The following is a 23,651-nucleotide window of genomic DNA, read 5'->3' as shown; positions in this document are numbered from 1 at the left end:
AAAGCATCATGTTAAGGAAAATTTGCATCATGTGAACACATTCTTGTGTGATGTTAGTCATTTTTCTGGTTTATTGCTGGATGGTGGTGGCACATACCTTTAATCCCAGCCAGCCTTTGGGAAATAAGAGGTAGTCAGATCTCTGAGTTTGAGGCCAGTCTGGTGTACAGACTACAGAGCTAGTTGCAGGACAGGCGGGGCTACATAGAGGAAACTGTCTCAAAAAACAAAAACAAAAATAAAAACAAAGCAACAAACAAACAAACAACAAAACATAAACCAACAAACAAGAACAAAACAAAAAGAAAGAAAGAAAAATCAACACAAGTTGTCTGTGTGATGCTGTGGTGTAGACAGATGGAAGGAATCCGTGCACTTCATTTCTCCTCTGAGCAAACTTAGTGACAGAGCAGAGTTGAGTCAGCTCAAAGGCTGCGCTGCAGACACACAGGAAGCAGCTCTGGAGGTCACGGGCAGCCATGGCAGCAAAGAAAAGATCAAGCTTTCTGCCAACTCCTACCCAGTCCTGGCTTCAGCAGTCACTAGGTCAGAAGCCATCTTAACCTGAGTGTCATGGATCTTAATTTTACTGTAGGTTTTTTAAATTTTAGTCAATTTGTAAGGTTTCTGATTGTTTTTTGTTTTTTGTTTGTTTGTTTATTTTTAGATCACAACTGCATATGAGCCAAAAGAATAAAGAGAGTTCACGCAGTCCTGTGCATACTTGTAGTTAACACTATAAAGATAAAGTCTGTGAAGTCAATAACTGTCAGATGTTAAGGGTGGACGAGAATATGTTTTCCACTTAGAATAAGCAATCTTTCTCATGCAGGTTGGAGAAGTTCTGATCTGTCTGTCCAGTGTGCGTCTGTCGCTGCCTGATCAGTCAACGCTGCCCTTTGGCATTCATCAGTAGAATCAGTGAGTGAACGTTGGGCTGTGCTCAAGAGAAGGGAGGAACAATAGCAGAGTAGAATTCACTACTGGGTGACGACAAGAAATCCTGTCTTCATCCCTCGCCATCTTCTTTGTGGAAGACGTTAGAGGTCTACAGCTTTAAGCACTGCCAGGATCACCTGGTTACATTGAACACATCTTACTCGGCAGAGCCTCTCACAGCCCACAGACTCAGATAAGCCTTTTCACAGTCGGGAAGCCCTGGGAACTTACTAAAAATGTGCTGCTGGGAATCCCAGGGTTGTGGGTGGCCCTGCAGCCCTGGCTTGCAGTGCATTCCGTCACGCCCTGATGGGCTTGAATAACCAGTGGGAGGGGTTGTGGAGGGAGAGGGAGACTGCCCCTGGGAGACCTCCTGCTGGCAAAGACTAAAGAGACTTAAGCCCAATGGATTAAATGAGTTTATAGTATGCCTGGAAGTGTTATCTGGAGATGGAATGGGGGTGGGGGGATGGAGTCTTTCTAAGACAGGTCCAAACCAAGGCTCTCAGCCTGAGAAGCTTCACAAGCCAAATTGTTTGGTGGGAGACTGAATAGAGTACTTGAAAACCGACCCGAGATTTAAACCGTCCTGTGATTTGTTTTCAGACATAATATTCCAGGGATATGAAGACTTTAACAGCTCTTCTAGTTTCGTTGTGAGAGGGTCACATGTTACAGTGAATATGGAACCAGGGAAAACAGAGCCAAAAGGACCATTGCACAACCAGAGGCTGAGGCGGCATGACCAGAGACACCAGGAGACATCATCCTCCTGTGATATTGCATCACCTGACTGACTGAGGTTCACCTACAGCAGGCTTCATCCTGTGCGCTGCCTGTATGGAGAGTTTCTGTAAGGAGGACATGAAGCTGTGCACATTCAGATGTTTTCACAGGCCTCTGATGCATGTAAAAGTGTGTAGACAGACAGTCAAGGTGCAAGACACTTCCAAGCTTGGAGACTACTTTTCCTTAAACAAAATCCATTCCTCACAAAGTCTGTAATGGGAAGATCCCTCGATAGAACCAATGATCCTTAGGAAAGAATGGTACAGCCTGGAACACACAGCTGGGGATAAAAGCCGCAGTGTCCCTATGGTCTCAGAGAGTCTGGACGACTTCATGTTCAAAACTGGGACTGTTACATAATTTCTACTTCCCCTGCTCAGATCCTAGAGTCTCTTATGTTGCCCCACAGCTAGGAAATATCAATTAAAAATGAAGACAGAACTTGCTACAGTGATACGTAGATTCGGTTCATGCACACTCTTTTTAATGTTTATTTAATTTTATGTGTGTGTGTGTGTTTGCATAAGTTTGTGTGCACTGTGTTCATGCAGGAGCCCAATGAGGTCAGAAGAGGTCATCAAGATCCCTTGTAGCTGGAGACACAGATGGCTGTGAACTGACTTTTGGTTCTGGGAACTGAAATCAGGTCCTCTCCAAGAGCAACAAATACACTTAATCACTGACCCACCTCTACAGCCCGTGTTCTTTCTCATGAGATTGACAGTTACATCAGAGGTTAGACAAGCAGCAAGTCCAAGCCTAGAGAGGAATACTCGCACAAGGGCTGTAGGCTTGACCCAGACGCTCGCGTTTGCTCGGTTTTCCACAGCTTCCCGCTGCGTATTAGCAGGGTTCTAGGAGGTGAGCTGATTAGATTGCTCAACTCTCCCAGACTTTTCATGGCCCTGCCATCCTTTGGACAACACCAATTATTAGCAACTGATTCCTGAGATTTTACCTCAAGTGTTTCATCTGGAGGATTAAAATCATCTTAGTAAATAATTCAGATGTGAAGTCATATTGCTGTTCATTTATCTCAGAATTGATTTTTCTATCGACTATTTACCCAAAGGTGAAAAGAGGCATGTGCTGACATTTATGGAAATTAAAAAAAGGTAGTGCCCTAGCTGTCCCAACACTGAATTTCACTGAACACAGTGTTTCAGATGCGAATCTCGTTTCCAATCACTGCTAACAAGAAAGAAAGTCAGAAAATGATATTTGAAAATCAGACGATATAATCAAGGAACATTTTTTGTGTATCTTAAAGATGTGGCTTAAAGCAGGTGAGACTCAGAACCAAGCTGTGCTTTGTGTTAATTGCATGCTGGTGTTTGAAATGGCGTCTCACGCTTGCCCAATCGGCTGGCTGGGAAATGCTGTGCAGCTCAGGCTGGTCTCAACTCAGTCTTCTTGCCCCAGCCTCTCAAGTAACTGAGCTTACATGTGTGAGCTAGCATGTCCCATTGGAGAGTCTGTGGTTATGGGGTATGTATGTCTCTATTTTGTTAAAAAACAAACAAAACAAAATAAAAAGAAACAAACACAGCACCAAATGTATCTAAAAGTGGAAATGGCATCTGTGGTTTGGACTGAACAAAGTTGGCCCCTCCTAGCCCAGGAAAGGAGGCTTGAGCATCCGCCCAGTGCCATTTACTCATGCAATTTTGGTCCTTGTAGCCTCAGGTTTAAACACAGGGTAAGAAGTTCCCCCAAAGGCACAGGAAGCTCTTACTGACACCAAGCATGGCTGTGTCTATACCTTAGTTAGGGGTAAGTTTGTCCTCCTAGATCTGGATGATTTGACTTCTGAAAAAAATCAAGAATATTCTTACTAACTATTCTTACAATTAGCATTACAGAAAAAAATACTTGTTGGGATTTCGGTTGACATTTATTTGGATTTGCTGCTGATTTCCTGCTATCAAGTTATGACTCAAAAAAGAAATCGAAAAGCCTGTATGTTTCTTTATGTCCACTGAATGTGATGAAACCCAAGACCGGGACAGATGTCAGTAGCAACACTGCTTGTCCCAACTCCAAAGTCAGGCAGAGGTAGATGGTGCCCTGTACTCTTGGCCGCTGCAAGGAAGAGACAAGGGATCCCTGGGGCAAGCCAGTAGCTAGACTAGTGAGCTCTAGGCTCAACTCAGAGACTCTGGCTCAGTACATAAGGTGGCAAACAGTCAGGGACAACCTTGTCACTGTGAACCTTCACGAGTCATCACAAAGGGCATACACATGCACACATATCCACACATACATGTTCACCCACACATGAGAACATGGATACACACATTCATGCAACACCTCATCTACCCAAAAGAAGAGAAAGTGACAAAAGAAACACTTAGGATTGATGACACAGACCTGGTGAATATTTATAGTAAGTAACACTGTTATTGTTAAATGACTCAGACCCAGGGGGAACTAATGAAAAAGCTTGAACATAGAAGCCTGGAAACTTGGAAAAGTAAGAGTATATTAAAACTGCCGTTCACATATTTTCTTGGAATGATAGAGAGTTCTTACAAGTCAAAGGAGACCTGACTGAAAATAGTTAATGCACACCTCTCCTCAAAGCCTAAGTTGTGCTCACGGCTTGTTCACAATTGTCAGCAGCGGCACCTTCCTTCCCTTGCCTGAAACACAAGGCCTGCGTGCCAGAGCCGTCAGGAAGCACTGCAAGCCTTGGAGGCATTGATTGCTCTCTTGTCCTCATCTTTTCCCACAGACTGTGGTGGTTCAGCCACACGGACACGAACCACCTCTAAGGGCTTGTTTCTACTCCCCACAACAGTCTCCATGCTTTAGGTCCACATTATCATTCTAGTAACCACTCACAAGCTCAGGAAAGAAGCCAGTTAAATATTATTAGCACCTTTCTCAGACACAGAAATTCACCGTTAGATGCTGAAGTCACTGGGCTGTATGTGTAAAGTGAGAAGATAAATCCAAATACACCCGTTATCTTCTGAGAGGTTTCCCTCTCCATCCATCAGTTAGCAAATGTATTTAAGTCCTTGTCCCTGTGGCTTATTCTTTAAGACTTAATCAGAAGCGCCCAACAGGATCTCTCTCCCTCCAGGAGTCTCATGCAAAAACAACAGCACAAACTCATGTGAATTGGGTGTGTGGAGGAAACACAGAAAGAGTTCTCAAGGCAACAATGTATCAGGGATAGAGAGATGCCTTAGCACTTCAGAGTGCATACAGCCTCTACAGAGGGCCGAGTTCAGTTCCTAGCAACTGTATCGGGTGTTCACAACCACCTACAACTTCAGAGCCAGAAGATCCAAAGCCTCTGTGTTCTGAAGGCACCAATACTCATATACCCACCTCCCTTCACACACACACACACACACACACACACACACACATGCACACACATGTACATGCACACGCACATGCATATGAACAATTAAAAATAAAATAAATCTGAAAAAAAATCACCAATAATTTGCTCATGTAATTACTGTTGGAACTGGAGGAGACTTGTGTTCTCAAGGCAACATCAAACTGGGCTGTAGGATTTAAGCTAGATTGGAAGGTTGGGAAGGTCATTTAGGTGGGAGTGCGTAAGCAATGGTACATATGGGCTGTGCACACCTTGAACATGAACTTGAACAGGAAACAACAGCCATGGGAAAGCCCTTTGTACTGTGGACTAGCACATCAGAGTCAGCTTTGGAAAAACAACAGAACTAGGAATGCGGGTGTAGGGAGGTGAGGCCCAGGCAAGTGAGGGCAGCCAGGACCAACAGGGCCCCACCCGCCGTCCTCAGCAGACAGACAACAGGAGCCAAAAGCTATATTCCCCACCTGCTATATTCGCTGGCATCGTCACATGACCTTTTTAAGGCATAGCCTGACCAGCTATTTATTACTATCTCAAATACTTACTTTCCAAAAAGTTATGTTCTAAAGGGATAAATATAATTAAGAACGAGGGAAAAGCATTTTATGAAAATGAATATTCAACAACATAACCCAAGGAGAATACAGCTGTCACCCATGACTGACAAAGGAGCTAGGCTAGCAGCTCCTCGGGCCCTGGAGCCCATTGCAGTCAGGAAAGTTAGAAAGCTAACTTCATTGCTTGGGAAGTCAAGTCCCTGCAGGATTTCTAGTAGGTATAGTCTTCACATCTGTAGAGCACTGTGTGTGCAGTGATGGGGCTCACTGATCAAGATTCTAGCAATAGAACCACTGGAAGACACAGGCAGCTCCAACAGAATAAGAACTGCTGGATTATGGGGGCTAGGCTTAGTTAATACAGCACACAAATAACAAGAGCTAATAGGCCGAAGGATGAATGGGAATGCAGTGGGCCTAGCCTATCTACTCTAGTAGATAAGCAGAGACCAATGGTGCACCACAGAGGAGGGATGCTCCTGGTGGCCTATCGGGTCTCCGTGACTGTCTGTGGGCTCTTTGTGGGTCTGTGTAGTTTGTGTATTCACTACAGGTTGGAAAGGCCACAAAAGTGGCATCAGTCCCCAGAGCTCCTGTTCTGTTGTCAGGCCTCAGTGACTGTGTCTAAACAGCTGGGAAATGAGGTCTCATTGTGTGTGTAAAAACAGAGGAATGCAGAAGGGTCCAGCGTCTGCCCCAAAGGCTCTCAGGTCCATCAGAGTGTCTTGAACACAGAGTAAGTGCAAAGCAGAGTGTACACAAAACGCTTCCAGGAGAGGAAGGAAAAAGATGAGGTTTTGCCAAAGCAGGCAAATTATGAGAGTCTTTTAAAATCAAGACTTCTTTCCAAAAATACCTGTTAGTGTATAAAATTAATTTAAATCTACATGAGTTTCATCTTTAGGCGTTTTATATCATTAACTTCTACCATTGACTTCATGATGCTCCATGATCACAACTCTCCTATTTCCAACCTGTTTCTGGCAGAGTCAGAAATACAAAGTGACAGCTTCAAAGAGTAATGTAATCATGGCAATCAGAGAAAAAGAAGGCTTCCCAGGTCTGTGGAGGTCATGAGATAGACACCTTCACCCCTGGACTGTTTGCATTTCTGTATAATAGAGGTCTGCATATTTTAGGCAGTTTTGTAAAGAAACATGGAAGAAATGTTTCTTGATAAAATCATCTGATCCTGGATCCTGGGTATTTTGGTCAGGAATCTTTCTTATTCATCTATCTACTATCTATCTATCTATCTATCTATCTATCTATCTATCTATCTATCTACTATCTGTCTGTCTGTCTATCTATCATTGATCTACTTATCTAATCTATCATCTATCTATATCTATCTAATCTATCATCTATCATTTATCTATCTAATCTATCTAATTTATCATCTATCTATCTATCTATCATCTATCATTTATCACCTATCTATTAATCATCTATCTAATCTATCTGTCATCTATCTATCATCTAATCTGTTATCTATCATCTATCTATCATCTGTCTATCTATCTGTCATCTATCTATCATCTAATCTGTTATCTAATCTATAATCTATCTATCATCTGTCTATCTTTCATCTATCATCTAATCTGTTATCTAATCTATCATCTATCTATCATCTGTTTATCTATCTATCATATATCATATATCATCTACCACCTATCTATTAATCATCTATCTAATCTATTATCTATGTATCTATCTATCTATCTATCTATCTATCATCTACCTTCCTATCTAACCTGTCTTAGTTACTTTTCTATTGCTGTGTTGAGTCATCTGACCAAGGTAACATATAAAAGAGTTTAGTCAGGGTTGAAGGTTTCAAAAGGTGATTCCATGACATCATGGCATGGAGCATGGCAGCAAGCAGACAAGAACAGCATTGAATCTAAGCTGAGAGATCACAGCATGAGACATAATCAGGAGACAAGGAGGCAGAGGGAGCTGAGTGGGAGTGGCCTGGGCTTTTGAAACCTGTAAACCAGCCCTGAATGGCACACCTTCTTCATCAAGGCCACACCTTTTAATCCTTCCCAAACAGTTCCAGCAACTGGAGACCAAGTGTTCAAATATATAAGACTATGGGGAGGGAGCATGCTCATTCAAACCATCTATCTATCTATCATCTATCTATCTATCTATCTATCTATCTATCTATCTATCTATCTATCTATCATCTATTTATCTATCTATCATCTATCTATCTATCTATCTATCTATCTATCTATCTATCTATCATCTATTTATCTATCTATCTACCTATCTATCCAGCCTCTTATCCATCTCTGTCTCCTTTATACTCCTTAGCAAATAACCCCCAAAACATGGATTAATGGTTTTATTTGGGGGGGGTATATATGCATGTATGGGTTATACATGAAAGTATAAGTTTCTGTGGGTCATAGGCCAACCTCGGCTGTCACTTCCCAGAAGGTATTCACTTTGTTCTTTGAGATAGGGCCTCTCATTGGTACTTGGGGCTCCCTAATTATGCTAGACTGGCTGGGCAGTGAGCCCCACAGATCCATACATGTCTGTGTGTCCAGTACTGGGATTTTATATGTGTTCTAGGGCTGGGACACAGGTCCTCACACTTATGTAGCAGGCACGTTACTGGAGTCATCTTCCCTACCGCTAGAATAATGGTTTTGGAAAAAGTCAACCGACAATACAGTCACTGTAGATATTTTTGCAGTTAGTCTCGTTCTCAGTCTAGACCTACTTTATAACTGTGGGAATTCCAACTTTACTGTAAGAAAGTAACAGGCAATTACTTCTCTCCAGCTGCCAGGTCCCTGCACTGCAAGCTTTCCCCTTTCTGAGTATTCTTTCCTTCGGCAACAGAAATAAAATCAAATCCTTGGCCTCCTGTCCGGAAGTGCTTGATGCATCCCCTGGGTCCCCTGACTCAGCCTCCACTCAGCCCAGCTGTACCCCTCCACAATGGGCCCCTGATGACCCAGCTTAGCTCCACTTTCCCATTCATACTGGTTTTGATGGATTACCTGTTTTACCAAAATGCTGCCTAATGTTTGTTTTCCTGCTGGAGTGGGACTCACGGGGAAGAAGAGGGTTCACTGTGAAGACTGAGGTGTTCAGTGGGCCAGGCCAGTGTTCAGCACAGTGGAGCCTCTGTGGACACTTGCTGGTGAGTGGGTGAATGAATGAATGAATCTCTGAATAAACACTTGTATGCAATACACAATGTACATGCTCACACACACAACAATGTGTACACACTCACACATACACACACTCATGTATCTGAAGCTTCATCATGTTATGAATAATGTTATGGATAAATGTGTTATATAATTATGTGATTATGATCAGTAGTAAAATACTGCATATTGCTCCTTATGGGCCTGAGAAGGAATCTTCTGGAGCCCTTCATGACATGTGAATCTCAGACTCCACCCCTCTCAGAAATAGTAAGAGTGTTAGCATCCTATCTACTACATTTATTGCTTTTTTTTTTAACATGGACTTTAATAAACTATTCAATGAAGCTATGGAACATTACATCAATTTATTCACCTTAATTCTTCTAGGACTAACACTGGTTGACAATTAAATTGAGTCAGCGATTTATTGAGTGCTGGTATGTGCTTTCAATACAAAGTAATTAAAATGTACTTGGTGCAATCTCTAAAGTGAAACTGCACGAGGATGCATATATATACATGCATACACACACACATACACACACACATACACACACACACACAGTGCCCTTAGAAAACACCCTCTTAATACACACATGCGCATATATATGTATGTCTATGTGTATATATATATATGTATATATATACACACACACGCATATACATATGTACACACAGACACCCATGTGCATATTTATAAAGAAGCAAGTTGCATGCAAGAGATCTGCCTAACAGAGTGAATAATAAGTACAACACTGCAGAGACAGGTGCCCTGTTTCCTTGGAAGGGCACTCAAGGAGGCCGTGCCAAGGATGGAAGATTCTATGGAAGGGCACTCAAGGAGGCCATATGAAGGATGGAAGATTCTAGAAGGTCACAGCAAGCATAGATAACATTTTCTGGCAATGTTCTGACTCCAGAAGCCAGAGCCACTATGGCCTTTGCTGAAAACACAGAGACTAGAGAAATGAAAAATATCACTACCGACATGACTCCAGACTCACGGCCAGAGAGGTTAGGTTCCTACATGTAAAAATCAAAAGAAAACATCATCTTTGCAGAAAGCAAGAAAAATTATTTTCAATGTTTTTATATTAAAAAGATTTTTTCTTGAACAGAACAACAAAAATGGAGACCCTGAGGGTAAGGGCTAATCACCCTCAGTCTGTTAACAAACTTCCATGGGTAGATGTGTAAAGAGGGTCAGGGCGTGGAAAACCTGCTCCGGACACCCTCTCCAGTATTGCACGGCCTATAGAAGGAAATGCAAACCAGCACAGTGAGGGAAGTAAACAAGCAGGTAAATTACAGAGGGGGAGAAAACTGTGAAGAGGAGAATCCGGGACCAGATCTAAGAGAACATTCCAGAATGAGCTTCACTCTGACAGGAAAAGGTGCCATGGCATCAGTCGTACAGGGCAGATTGGTGATGGTAAGCACGGCAGCTGCCAAGATCCTAGCTAGCTCACCCTCTCTGGCGTGGGTGTTTCTTTTTATATGATTTGTTTTGATTAGTTTTTGTCAACTCGGTAAGAACTGCAGTCATGCCCAAAGAGGGAACCTCGGCTAAGAAACTTCCTGGAGGCAAGTCCGTGGGTCATTTTCTTGATTGGTGATTGATGTGAGAGGGGCCACACCTGAGCTGGTGGTCCTGGATAGTATGAGAAAACAGGCAGAGCGAGCCCCAGAGAGCCAGCCAGTTAGCAGCACCCCTGCTCCTCCACGGCTGAACGAGCCACACAGGATGCCAGCCCGTGAGCTGCACCCTGTTCCTCCATGGTCTGAGCGAGCCACAGGACGGTCTGAGTGAGTCACAGGATGTCAGCCAGTCAGGGGCACCTCTGTTCCTCCACGGTATGAGCGAGCCCCAGAGTCAGCCAGTCAGCGGCACCCTGTTCCTCCACAATCTGAGCGAGCCACAGGATGCCAGCCTGTCAGCTGCACCCTGTTCCTCCAGGCTCCGCTTCAGTTTCTGTCTTTGGTTCCTGCTCTGCCTTCCCTCACTGTGATGGGGAGGCATAGGACAGATAAACCCTTTCCTCACCGAGTTGTTTTTGGTAGTGGTGCATTTATCACGATAGAAAGCAAACTGAGACAGCATCTTTTGAAAACGATATTGCCTAGAAAGTTTCCATGCAGGCAGATGGACATGGGCCAACTATGAAGTAAGGGTCAGTTGTGGAGTGAAGAAGGGGCACTATGATTGGCCCAAATAGACTAACACTTGGTACATGTCTATTATAGTCCACGAAGCAATCACAAAAGCACTTACAAGGATATATAGTTAAGATATCAGAATATATAAAAATATATAATATGTAACATAACATATATTATATAACATATAATATAATATAGATATATAATATGTAGTATAATATAATATATAATTATTACATACTTATATATAATTACATATATTATATATAAAAAGTTTTATATCCCTGAGAATAAATAATATATAATAATATGTTATGTTATATATAATATTACATTTCCCTGTTTTCTGACAGCTCTGTGTTTTTCTTCTTCATACAAATTTTAGAAATTACAGATTCTGGATAATGCTGCTTTTCAGTTTCATGTGTGCACAACATTTTGCTTGTTCTATTTATTCCTAGTTAGTTGAACAGGAATATATTATTTATATATATATATTATATATTATAAATAAATAAATCATATATGCACATTAAAGGGCATTTCAAATAACTTAAAAGAAGCCACCACAGGGAACCAGTAAAATGAGGCAAAATAAAACACACAAACGGGGCAGACTAGGAAACACAAAACAAAGTGGATTCTCCTGAGGCCAGCCATATCAGTGACCACAGGAAGTGTGGATGGCCTATCAGAAGATGCCCAGTTGTAGAAAAATAAATAAGACCCCTAACAATGCCACGGGCAACACGTGTGTGTCAGACAGAGAAACAGATACATTCTGAGTCATAGGATGGGTGTTTTACAGGAGGGTGAGAATTGCAAGAGTTGGAATGGTAATTTCACAGCCCTAGGAAGCTTCTAGCACACCCTTAACTGTACTTTGAGGGTGTGATTTGTATAGATTAAGGACCTATTGAAGTTGTGTAGAAAATTCACAAGATGCAAAGTTCCACCTTCCAGGCGAGGATGGAAAGAGTGATGGATGGAGCGGCTGGTCAGCTCCAGACAAGCAGACCTCACCAGAAGGAAGGATCGTGAGAGAAAAGGAAGGGGATATCATGCTGACCCCACATGGCCAAAACTAGACCTGACAATAGGGGAGGCAGAGCTGGGGACACAAAGGCAGGGTAGACTTGCTGCAATCAAAACTGGGACTAGGTGCTTCTTGTTCAATAGCAGACAGAACATGAGCAAGAAGACAGAGCTGAGCTCTACTGGTGGCTGGATCTGACTGCTATGCCCACGAGGTTCTCTTGAATCACAGTAGAGCATGCTCCCTCTTCCAGAAAACACATACGTTTCACCAATACAGGCCATATCCTGGGAGGGAGAACAAAGCTCAAGCATTTAAGGGGATGGAGAAAACACAAGGTACATTCTCAGAGCCAAAGAAACCAACCAGAAATCAGTAACAGGTAACAGGAAATCTCCGAAAGTCCCAAGGGGAAGTAGAGAATATTTTTAGTTGAACAAAGATATAAGCAGAGCCTACGATGAAGCAGGCAGCTCAAAGGAAAATTGTGAACCCTAATTTATTAGGAATATCAAAAGCTGTTTTTTTGTTTTTAAAGAGAACAGTAGCTAGTCAGTTGATAATCAACAGATAACCAGTGTACAGGCACTGGGAAACCCATTACTGATCAACCGATTAGGAATACAGAGCAAGCAAAATGCTGTCCACACACGAAATTGAAAAGCAGCATTTTCCAGAATCTGTAAAGAATTTCTAAAAATTTATATGATGAAGAAAGACACAGACCTTCTTCAGGAAACAGGAGAAGAACAGATCTGGGTGTGCAGCTGTGAGTGTTCGTGAAAACAACAACCAGGAAAACACCAAAGGAGGCAGCCACCTGACTCAAGCCACACTTACACTGGCAGGAAGAAAATCATCAAACTAAGCATTTGCCAGTGGAGAACACTTTTAGAGGTGACCACAGTGAGGAGTGCCCCTGTTCAGAACCTCAACCCTCCATTTCCCAGGAGCCCCAGCAAACTGACTCCCCCTTATAAGGAATGAAAAGCATATTCCAAGTATTCATCTTTTGGTGAAAGCAAAGACAGGGCTGTTGCTTTGTAATTTTCCATACCAAGTTGTCAGATCATGGACATGATCTCAGGAATTCTGTGACTATATTTACTTAGATTTACTGGCTTTGAGAAGAAGCCAAAGTTGAACAGACTGGATCACACCTGAAATGTGGGTTCTGGCCACTGAATACCACCATCTCCCTGCGTCTTTGGTGAACTGAAGGTGACCATCCCAAGACAATAGCAGCAGCTATGTATATCTGAAGGACAGGGATGAGGTCCAGTGGAATTCTTTCACGGTGAGATCCCTCGTGGCCAGGCAGTAAGATTGAACTTAGTGCAGAGGCAGAGCTGTGTCCGTGGGCCCTTCCTGTCCCCTTCAGTTTATGTCCTCTGAGTTTGCTGGGGAGAGCTAAGAGCCATGTTGGGCTGATAAGTGCAAGGGAATGATTGTGATTGTCTTCACTAGTTCTATGGGTCAGAGTGAACATCTCACCTCTAATGCTTCCTCGTTGAACCTACAGCTGACACTCAGGCTGATATATCAAAAAGACAGTAACATATCAAAATGAGACAAAATATTGCAGCCACATCAATCAATCCATCAGTCAATCAAACCAGACAAAAACAGTTGCAGAGTATCTGTAAGAGTGATGTATTTATTTACACTGAAAGCATGCTCAGTGTCAGCTGCTATTTTATGGGGACCATATGATTTATGGATTTACTTAGCAAAGTGCAACTGCAGATGAGGCTCTGCTGACTTCAGAGTGATGAGTCACTTTTGGTCTGGCAGGAGGGATGGGATCAAGAACTCCACTATTGATTATTTCCCTAAAAACATAGCTCAAACGCTAATACAGCAAGATTCATCAAAGTGGTGTGTTTTAACCAAGCATGGTACTTTAAATAAAACAAGCTCATAATATTCCATAATGAAAAAAATTGAAAACAATCCTAACTATAGGGCAGGAGAGATGGCTCAGTGGTTAAGGACACTGGCTGTTCTTCCAAAGGAGCCAGGTTCAATTTGCAGGACCCACATGGCAACTCACAACTCTCTCAGTGTAGCGCAGACATTCTCATACATGTGGGCAAAACACCAATGCACAGAAAACAGTAACAAAACAAAATTTGTTGTAAGACATCATAGGACCGAGGATACAGTCAGTGGGCAAAGCGCTCGCTGTATCTGAGTCCAGATACCTACCAGCCCTGTAGGAACCAGGCATGGCTATGTATGCCTGTAACTTCACAACTGACAGATAAAGACAAGTGGGTTCTGGGGACATGCTGGTCATTTAGTCTAGCCAAAACAGCTCTAGGTTCAGAGAGGGACCTTTACTAAAACAAACAAACAAACAGTAACAAAAAGTGTGCAGATCTATATGAGAAGACACCAAAGTGATCTCTGGCTTCTCTAGACAACACTACTCCTAGATAGGTGTACCTGCATGCCCACACATGCAAACCTGTACCCTGATACATACCACACACACACACACACACACATATACACACACATATACACACACACATACACACATACATACACACACACATACACACACATACACACACATACACACACATACACACACATACACACACATACACACACATACGCACACATACGCACACATACGCACACATACACACACACACACACACACACACACACACACACACACACACACACTGATTTCTTTCAAATTCCAAATAGATAACGGACCTTTTGGATTCAATCAACTCTCTCACAAAATAATGACTCCAGAGACAGAGGATTCCTATCAGTTCACTCTAGGAGTAACACGCGTCTGATGAGCCTTCTAAAGCACCAAGCATTACGCTGGATCACCACGTCACACTTACTATCCTTAAATAGGCTAAAAAGTATTATTCTATGCCTGCATGCTAACAGTTCTGCAAGTCTTATTTAATTGTGTTTCATCTCCTTTGAGTTAAATATTTTAATAGACTTTTGTAATCATGTTTGCTAGGATCAACATACTAACACACATGTGTTCTCAGTGACATCACTGCTCCTTATCCAAGTGTGTGGCTACCTGCTTAATCTCATCAAGGAAAAGATGGTCAGGGTGAGGCTATATAGACATATGTATATAGAGACCATGTATAGACACACATGACTGTCTGGATTGATTGATATGGCTATATGTATATATAGGCCATGTATAGGCAGGTCTGTTTTCCTTTTCACATGTCATTTCTCATCCTTGTAACATTTTTACACCTGAAGTCACCTCACTGGTAATTGTAAACATAAATTACTATGCATATTATCACATTCAGGTCACACGGGGAGATCAACGCAGAAAAACAAAACACAAGATGCACTTTTTGTGTTTTCAAATGTCTCCTTATCTGAGCAGGGCATGGCCTGCCCCCTGAGGAAAGTCCTGACATTTCACTCTTACCATCAAAATAATTTACTGCCTTCATTTCTCACACATAATGTGTAAGTCATGAGTGTAGAATACTGATTCCCTGAGTGCTGGAGTGTGGGAAGGCCCTTCCTTGTTCATGTATCTCTGTTTGAAGCTCAGATAAATAAACGCATTTATCTGACAGATGGACAGATAGATGAGGATAAGAAGACTGACGGTAAATATACAGAAAGAAACAAATGATAGACAGGAAGATAGATAGACAGATAGAAGACAGACAGATAGGCAGGTCTTTTCTAAGAATTGTCCAGTTTCTTGTCTGTGCAGTGAGCTTTAGAGGCACCATAACGTTTAAACCAAACATATCTACATATATTTATATCACCTGACAGTTTGTTTCAATTCTGTGCTAAAATAATTTCCAGCAGTCCATACCACAAATATAATGAATATAGAAAGCAAACACTGAATTTATTTAGTGCCTGCTATTCTTAATTTTGTTGATGTATGACATTACAAAGAGGTTTCTTTGATGGTTCAGTGAAACAAACCACGTAACAATTTGCTCCTTGGATTGGGTCGATTTTCTATTGATCCCAGTCTGGTACTCCACCAGTGGCTGTGTCAGGGTGGACAAGGTATTTATGAAGGTTGTGGAAGCTGGCCTGCAATGCATTTATCAAAAGCCATCAATGATCTCTTATGATGGGGATTTGGATATGGCTAATGCTCACAGTGACTTTGTAAATTTTTTGAAATACTAAAGGAAAGGTTTTGTAGGGTTTGGCCAGGTATGTGAGAGTCCGCCATGAAAATAAAAGACAGGGAAGCACAGACTATAATTGCAGAAGGGAGACTGGGGGTGGGTGGGGCAAAGGCTATGGAAGAGGTGTTGCTGCAAAGTGAGTATGTGAATGCAAATAAGACATGCTGGAAGGAAAAAGGAAATGTGTCTCTAGCAGTGTGCAGTGTGGACACCTCACCAGTGTGTGGGGGGAGTGGCCACCGCAGTGTGGACACCTCACCAGTGTGTGTGGGGAGTGGCCACCGCAGTGTGGACACCTCACCAGTGTGTGTGGGGAGTGGCCACCGCAGTGTGGACACCTCACGAGTGTGTGTGGGGAGTGGCCACCGCAGTGTGGACACCTCACCAGTGTGTGGGGGGAGTGGCCACTGCAGTGTGGACACCTCACCAGTGTGTGTGGGGAGTGGCCACTGCAGTGTGGACACCTCACCAGTGTGTGGGGGGAGTGGCCACCCCAGGGATGGACACCCCACCAGTGTGTGTGGGGAGTGGCCACCGCAGGGATGGACACCTCACCAGTGTGTGTGGGGAGTGGCCACAGCAGGGATGGACACCTCACCAGTGTGTGGGGGGAGTGGCCACCGCAGTGTGGACACCTCACCAGTGTGTGTGGGGAGTGGCCACCGCAGTGTGGACACCTCACCAGTGTGTGTGGGGAGTGGCCACCGCAGTGTGGACACCTCACCAGTGTGTGTGGGGAGTGGCCACCGCAGTGTGGACACCTCACCAGTGTGTGTGGGGAGTGGCCACCGCAGTGTGGACACCTCACCAGTGTGTGTGGGGAGTGGCCACCGCAGTGTGGACACCTCACCAGTGTGTGTGGGGAGTGGTCACCGCAGTGTGGACACCTCACCAGTGTGTGGGGGGAGTGGTCACCGCAGTGTGGACACCTCACCAGTGTGTGTGGGGAGTGGCCACCGCAGGGAGCTTCGTAGACTTCTGGGGAAGTTTGTTCCCACAGCTCCTATCCTCTGCCGTGCTGTACTCTGTGTTGGTATCTGCTGGCTTCTTGTGACAAGTTCTAGCCCTCTGGCTCAGCAGTGGGCAAGTTGGCAGTGAGGAGGAGGATCCTTAGGAGGAGGAGGAGAAACAGGAGTGGAAGAAGGGAGGAGAGAGATGGAGGAAGGACTGGAGGAGCTGAAGGGGTTTGCAACCCCATAGGAAGAACAACAATATTAGCCAACCAGACTCCCCAGAGCTCCCAGGGACTAAACCACCAACCACAGAGTACACATGGAGGGGCTGCGCTTTTCATCCCTTGTGTTTTAGGTCTCTTGCCTTGTCTCTAAAGCTGACCATAACTCAATGTCCCCACATGTGCTTGGCTTGCTGTAGAAGCAGAGAAAGGAGAGAGCCAGCGTCTTCCTTTGATCCATCAAAGTAGCTGAGGGATGGTATAGGGAGACCAGCATCCAACAAACAAGACCACCACATGGAGAGTGAGACAAGGTCTCCCCTCCCTCTTAGCAGCTTACACTTAACTCCTTAGAATCAGATTTTTACTTGCCAATGAACTCGGGGAACTTGCCATCTGACCCTTGCCAAATGACCGACTCTCTGTCTTCTTGATGACATATTTTATCTTTATTAAATGGGTGTCGTTGAAGCCCCCAGTGACACTAATTACAAAAGCACAGACTGGGATTCATTTGGTGGTTCCCTTTAATCCCTATGCAGTTCAGCACTGGTTTTGTGCAATTCCTGTGGAATTGTTCTGGCAGAAAATCTGAAAGGCGACATGCCTGACTGTGTCTGTACTTCCTCTATAAATGTCAGAGAGGAGACAAATCCTGGGGACATGTGGCAGTGAAACCACAGTGTCCCATAACTCATAGCTTCTCGGCAGAGAGGAATCTGTTGCTACATTTGAGTGCCTAGGGTAGCAGGGTGAGCTGACTAGGGATTTCTTCTCGGGGAAGGGTTCACATTCATAAAAGCTCTTTGAGAACAGGAGATGGGAACAATTCCCCAAACCTTTCCCAAGGTTCTCTGTTTTTTAGCTAAACCCATGCATAGGCAAGAAGATCCAGAACCCACACTTCATGAACCTGCTTCCAACCTGCTCCTTGTTCCAGAAGCACAGCGCAGTGGCTGAGAGAGGGTTGGCAGATTCTCGATCTGTGCAGTACAGAGGAGTCAACTCTGACACAGGCAGCCCTGTCAGGCAGAGAGCTGCCATGGGAATTACTACACACTGGGCATCTGTAAGGCTTGCAGAGCAAAGCAGATGCATCTCTCAGGAACACAGGCAGGATTAAGACAATTTATTATCCCCACCAATCAGCATTTCTTTTCCATTGCGGCACCTATAGATCTGCACAAGTGATTTCCGCAGATTGCCTACTGTAGAGATTTATTTTTAAGATTAAAATTATTGATTTTTTTTCATACCACCTCATCAGCGTTACTTAGAAAGACCTCAGCTCATAATGTGGCTGTGCCTATGTGTCATCAAATATGTCACTGAAAGCTAACCTTATGGCCATGAGATGGCTTCATCCTGCATTCCTTTGCATTTTAAAACCACCAGAGTATTATTTTCTCCCAAATAATCTTTATTTTGGTGTAATATCTAAGGTGAAAAAATGGTGAGCATGAACATGTAATCCTGACATACACACAAGGTGTATGGGTTCATGCGCTTATGAGTGTATGCATGTATGTGCAAAGGTGTACACAGGCACATGTGTGTGGAGATGCATGTGTATGTTTGTATATATGCATGCAGAGGTTAGAGATCAACCTTCAGTGTTGTTCCTCGAGAGATGCTGAATTCATTATTGAGACAGTCTCACACTGGCCTAGAACTCACTGCTAAGGCTAAGCTGGCTAGCCAGTGAGTGACAGGGATCTGCCTCTCTGTGTCTCTCCTTCAATGAGGTTCAAACACATGCTCCAACAACCATCTTTTCCCCTGGATCCTAGATTTCATGCTTGCACAATTAACTGAGCCATTTTGGAAGCCCCACACAGTATCTTAAGTGAAGCTGATTATGCAGAACCCGGAGGTTCTGAGGGTGAGCAGCATGCCACAAGACCTCAGAACATCCAGATGTTCCTTCCAAGTTTGTGCCACTATAGCTTCCTGCTTTACCCCAAGTCAAATGCAGAAAACACCATCACTGACAGAAGGTTTCATACCATCATCACCAGCAGCTAGTGATTTTAAAGAACCACAGCAAAGAGATGTCTATAATACTCTACTAAAAAAAAATGCTAGAAAATAACAACAACAACCACCACCACAACAACAACAAAAACGCTGGCTTTTAGCTTTTCGGGGGCATTGTTCTTTTTCCAAAACAAGCAGAGAATTGCAGCCAGTTGAGATAGGAGAGAGAGAGAGAGAGAGAGAGAGAGAGAGATTCAGACAGAGCACACAGACAGCAGTGAGAACAACCTGAGTTCTCAGTCCAGGAAGGAGACTCGTGGCTGTCTGCTATGGTTTAACTACACTCACTGCTGTGTGGAGGAGGACAGGGTGTCTTTACCTGGGTGGTGTGGCTCTCTCGATGTCTCTGAAATGATGAAGTCCCCATGCCACTCAGACACAACCTTGAGCACCCATCATCCTCAGCTAAACCTGTAGAAGTCAACATACAGAGCTGCGGTGAGTTTGCATTTCCTTGATGAAAGAAAAAAAATGTTCATACTTAGATACTAATTAGACACTGTCATATTCCATGCACTAAACCATTAGACAGTAGCAGATATTAAATCTTGCAGCTAGATGAGAATACCTTAAGCTACTGTAGTTTCAGTAAGCAAACAAAGAGAGATACTGCCAGAGAGAGAACAACTGCAGAGGTCACAACAGTGCAGAAGTGACTGAAGGAGGAGCATTTTCCTCGAGTCTAGAAACCATTCAAAGAAAGAAGCAGATGACTGGCAATGTTTCCCAACTGGGTGTTGATGAACGTTAGTATTTCATCTGCGGGGCAGCATAGAGGAAAAGCAGGGACTGAAGAAATGTGAGACAGAAGCCCACCTGGGTGCCATGGAAACCAGGGCTGATGCTATGTAGCTAGGAAGGTAAAACTGACCAATTACAACCTACCAGTTCTTAGCCAAGGACCAAGTAAAAGTGACCTTTCAGGAAAAGCACACACCCCTCTCACAAAGGGCACAGACATCTTGTGAACCAGCGGATGATTTTCTTCATTATTATGCACAGCAGAGGCCCATCTCTGACCCTTGGCATTTGGCCTATATAATTCTCTGTTCTAAGCCTGTCCTGTGTATCATAAACAGTAGCATTCCTGGTCTTTATGCACTGGATTCACCCTGACTCATGACAATCAAAATGATTTTAGACATTATTAAATGCACCTTGGGGACAGATCTGTTTCCCTACAATTTACTGCCCCAAGTGACTTGATTAATAAACATGAATAGATAAAAGGAGAAATAACTGCCCAATGGAATGAATTCAACCCAGAGAACTTTAAATACTGAAGCAATTACTCATCTCCTCTGGAAACATAATTAACCAGCACAGTTTAATTGATTAAACATATACATGATTCCTAAATTAAAAATCATTAGAAAATCACTGTGCATTTTTCCAATTACAGGAGTGTTCTAGTTCTTTGGGAGGTTTGTATCCAATCAACATAAGGTGGGCCAGTTTGCCTTGTTGGTCAACGTGCACAGGCTTTCCATAGCAATTTCCTCCTGTATGAATCATTCCATCCTGGAGGGAAACTCCTTAAGACTCAGAAAGTTCTAAAAAAAAAAAAGACTAGTTAAGACCTAGGAAGCCAACAACTCACTAGTTCTAGGAAGTCCCTGAAACTGACCAGATTCACAGGGCCATTCATCTCCAAGGTTATATAAGCAATAAGGACTGCTGAGTGCTGAGGAGAGGAGACCCTCTAACCTGTTAGGCTTTGCAGCTCATGTAGAGCTCTCCAGGGTTCCAGCTTTGCCGGGGTGGGCTCTCAGAAGTTCAGATGTCCATGCTTCACACCTGCGTCTATAAGTAATCCCAGTAGACTCACTGGCTTTTCAAGCTGGACTTTGGTGGTATTACTTTAGTCTGTCATTGGTTCGGTTTCTATCTGGAGTGAGTAGACATTTATTCCCATCTTCCCAGAAAGAGTGTTACAAACATATTGGGACAGGGCTGATTGTGGGTGAATAGTGCCCCACCACTGAGAGTGTCTGGTGGCAAAGACTGGGTCTTAATCATGAGCAATGAAGGTCCCTATCAGAACAGGAGGAGGGCGTATTGGACAGAGGTAATGATGGTTGTGCCATTAACCAACCGTGTGACATAATCAAGAGCTTAGATAGGCACACAGGACTCTGTGGGTCTAAGTCAAGACACCATCTGTAGAAAGAGTCTTGGATAAAGGACATGAGAGACCAGGGATGGGGACAGGGAAACAAAGGGCCAAATATAAGGTAAGACAAAGATGGACATCCTAGTCTGTGTGACATCCTAGTCACTTCTGCTGCTGTGATAAAATAAGCAGCAGAAGCAACTTACAAGATAAAGTGTCTGGCTCTCATTTCTAGGGAGGTACAGCCCATCACGGTGGGGTAAAGTGTCTGGCTCTCGTTTCTAGGGAGGTACAGCCCATCACGGTGGGGAAGGTAGGGAGGAAGCTCACTGGTCACATTGAGTCCTCATCCAGGAAGCAATGTAAACAGGAAGTGAAGCTGGGCTGTGAAGCCCCAAGGCCTGCTGCTAGGGATCCACATCCTCCAGGGAGGCTGTAGCTCTTAACAGTTGCACAGCCTCCCCAAGCCATACCCCTAGTTGTGGCCAAGTGTTCCAACATGAGCCTATCCTTGGATGTGTCATGTTCAAACCACTGCCCTCAATGTCTCTCAGATAGGAGATAAAAGGCAGAGGAAGTGGGATCCATCTTTCAAAAATAACGATGTATAAATTAGAAATTCGACTTTGGGAATCAAAAGGGGTAGTCAGCTTAGACCCTGTCACAGATCCAGAACCAAGGCAGCAGTGAAGCAGGCTTTCCAGAGAGTCAGTGGGCAAAAATGAAAACATAGTTGTGAGCGTTCTCTGAACATGGTGCAGAGAAACACAGTGGAGAAGAAAGAAAGGGCCCCAGTCACACGGACCGATCAGATTAACAGGCTGACACTTAATTAGAAAAAAACAGAATTAACTCAGGGCTGGGGAGAGTACAGACAGGGCCTCCATGCAGGAAGAAGCAAGGAGTCCCACCTGAGAGATGGTTAAGGGACACTCATAGGGCATTTGCTGACATCCCCCTGAGATCAGCCAACTCAGAGGGGTGGCTGCCTATGTGGAAAGTGGGTCAGAGTGGTACCCAAATGAGCGTGAACATGCACCCAGCAGGGAATGTGGGCTGTGTGCATGCATATGGCTCAGCTGCGAGCATATTCAGGGACTCACTATGAAGCAAACAATAAGTAGCAATCTCATGCCATCGTAGACATAGCCACATGGGAAATATGGAACATGAAATGCAGGTGTGGTTGGGTGGGCTCTGAGGGAAGCAGGTGTTCACCACGACAAAGCCTCCTGACAGAGGAGCCTGGGAAGGATCTCAGAGTGACATGGACCGGGAACTGCAGGCCCAGCTGAGATCACAGACAAGACAGACTAGGATGTCCAAGGTTGTACAAGAAATAGCCCATAAAATACCAAGTCCATCTCAGAGAACTGGAGAAAATACTGGAAGGTGTAGGCCAACCATACATGAAAGGGCTTTAAGAGCATTTTGTGGGGATATGACAATGTTTTGCAGACAATTGCTGGCACTTAAGACTTCTAAGAAGAGATGACAACATTTTATGAAAGTCCTGGGTGAAAAGGCATTCCCATCTACTGAGGACATGATGGACCTGGGATGTGGCAAGGTTCAACAGAGAGGGACAGGGGTAAAGACCAGGGTGGATATATTTGTAGAGATGGAGGCTGATGAGACCAGAGCTGGATAAACAGAGGAGTTAGACAGCAGAGGGGTCTCTTCTGAGTAAGGGTAGGTAAGGAGCCCCACAGGAGACACCTGGGACAGAGAAAATCTTTGTAGGTTGTGGCAAGCAGTGGGGGAACTTCACTTCTGTTAGAATCTCCCAAGACAGGAGACAGTGTGCTGAGTGGTAGCTAGGAATCCTGACATGCAAAGGAGGTTAGGGATTTGCCCACGTGTGGGTGTGTGCAAGTATATGGATGTGTGCATGCATATATGTATTAACAAAGTAATATCTTATTGACTATTTGAGAACTTTTATATAATATGTTTTGATCATATTCCCCTTTCTTCCAACTCTTCTCAGATCCAGCCTCACCCCTACCCGGCCCATTTCATGGCTCCACGTGTGATGTGTGTTCATTCTTTCCCTCCTCTATCTTTCTCATCTCTCATCTCTCATCGCTCCCCTCTCATCTCTTTCTCCCTCTCCCTCTCCCCCTTTCCCCCTCTC

At 43.9% G+C, this 23,651-nt stretch overlaps 1 protein-coding gene across 8 annotated transcripts in view; it reads right to left on the bottom strand.

Moving 5' to 3' along the window:
- The window catches only part of Myo16 (myosin XVI), a 509,596-nt gene that overhangs the window by 7,484 nt on the left and 478,461 nt on the right, over positions 1-23,651 (bottom strand). For all 8 annotated transcript variants that reach the window (XM_031339016.1, XM_031339015.1, XM_031339017.1 and 5 more), the window contains one exon: positions 19,721-19,812. In XM_031339016.1, the coding sequence (XP_031194876.1) occupies positions 19,721-19,812 (92 nt within the window). The remainder of the gene's footprint in view (positions 1-19,720; positions 19,813-23,651) is intronic.

Source organism: Mastomys coucha, unplaced genomic scaffold (genome assembly GCF_008632895.1).
Source record: "Mastomys coucha isolate ucsf_1 unplaced genomic scaffold, UCSF_Mcou_1 pScaffold22, whole genome shotgun sequence".
Classification (NCBI taxonomy): domain Eukaryota; kingdom Metazoa; phylum Chordata; class Mammalia; order Rodentia; family Muridae; genus Mastomys; species Mastomys coucha.
Note: the sequence above shows the minus strand (reverse complement) of the source record. Positions and strands in the feature narration are given on the sequence as shown.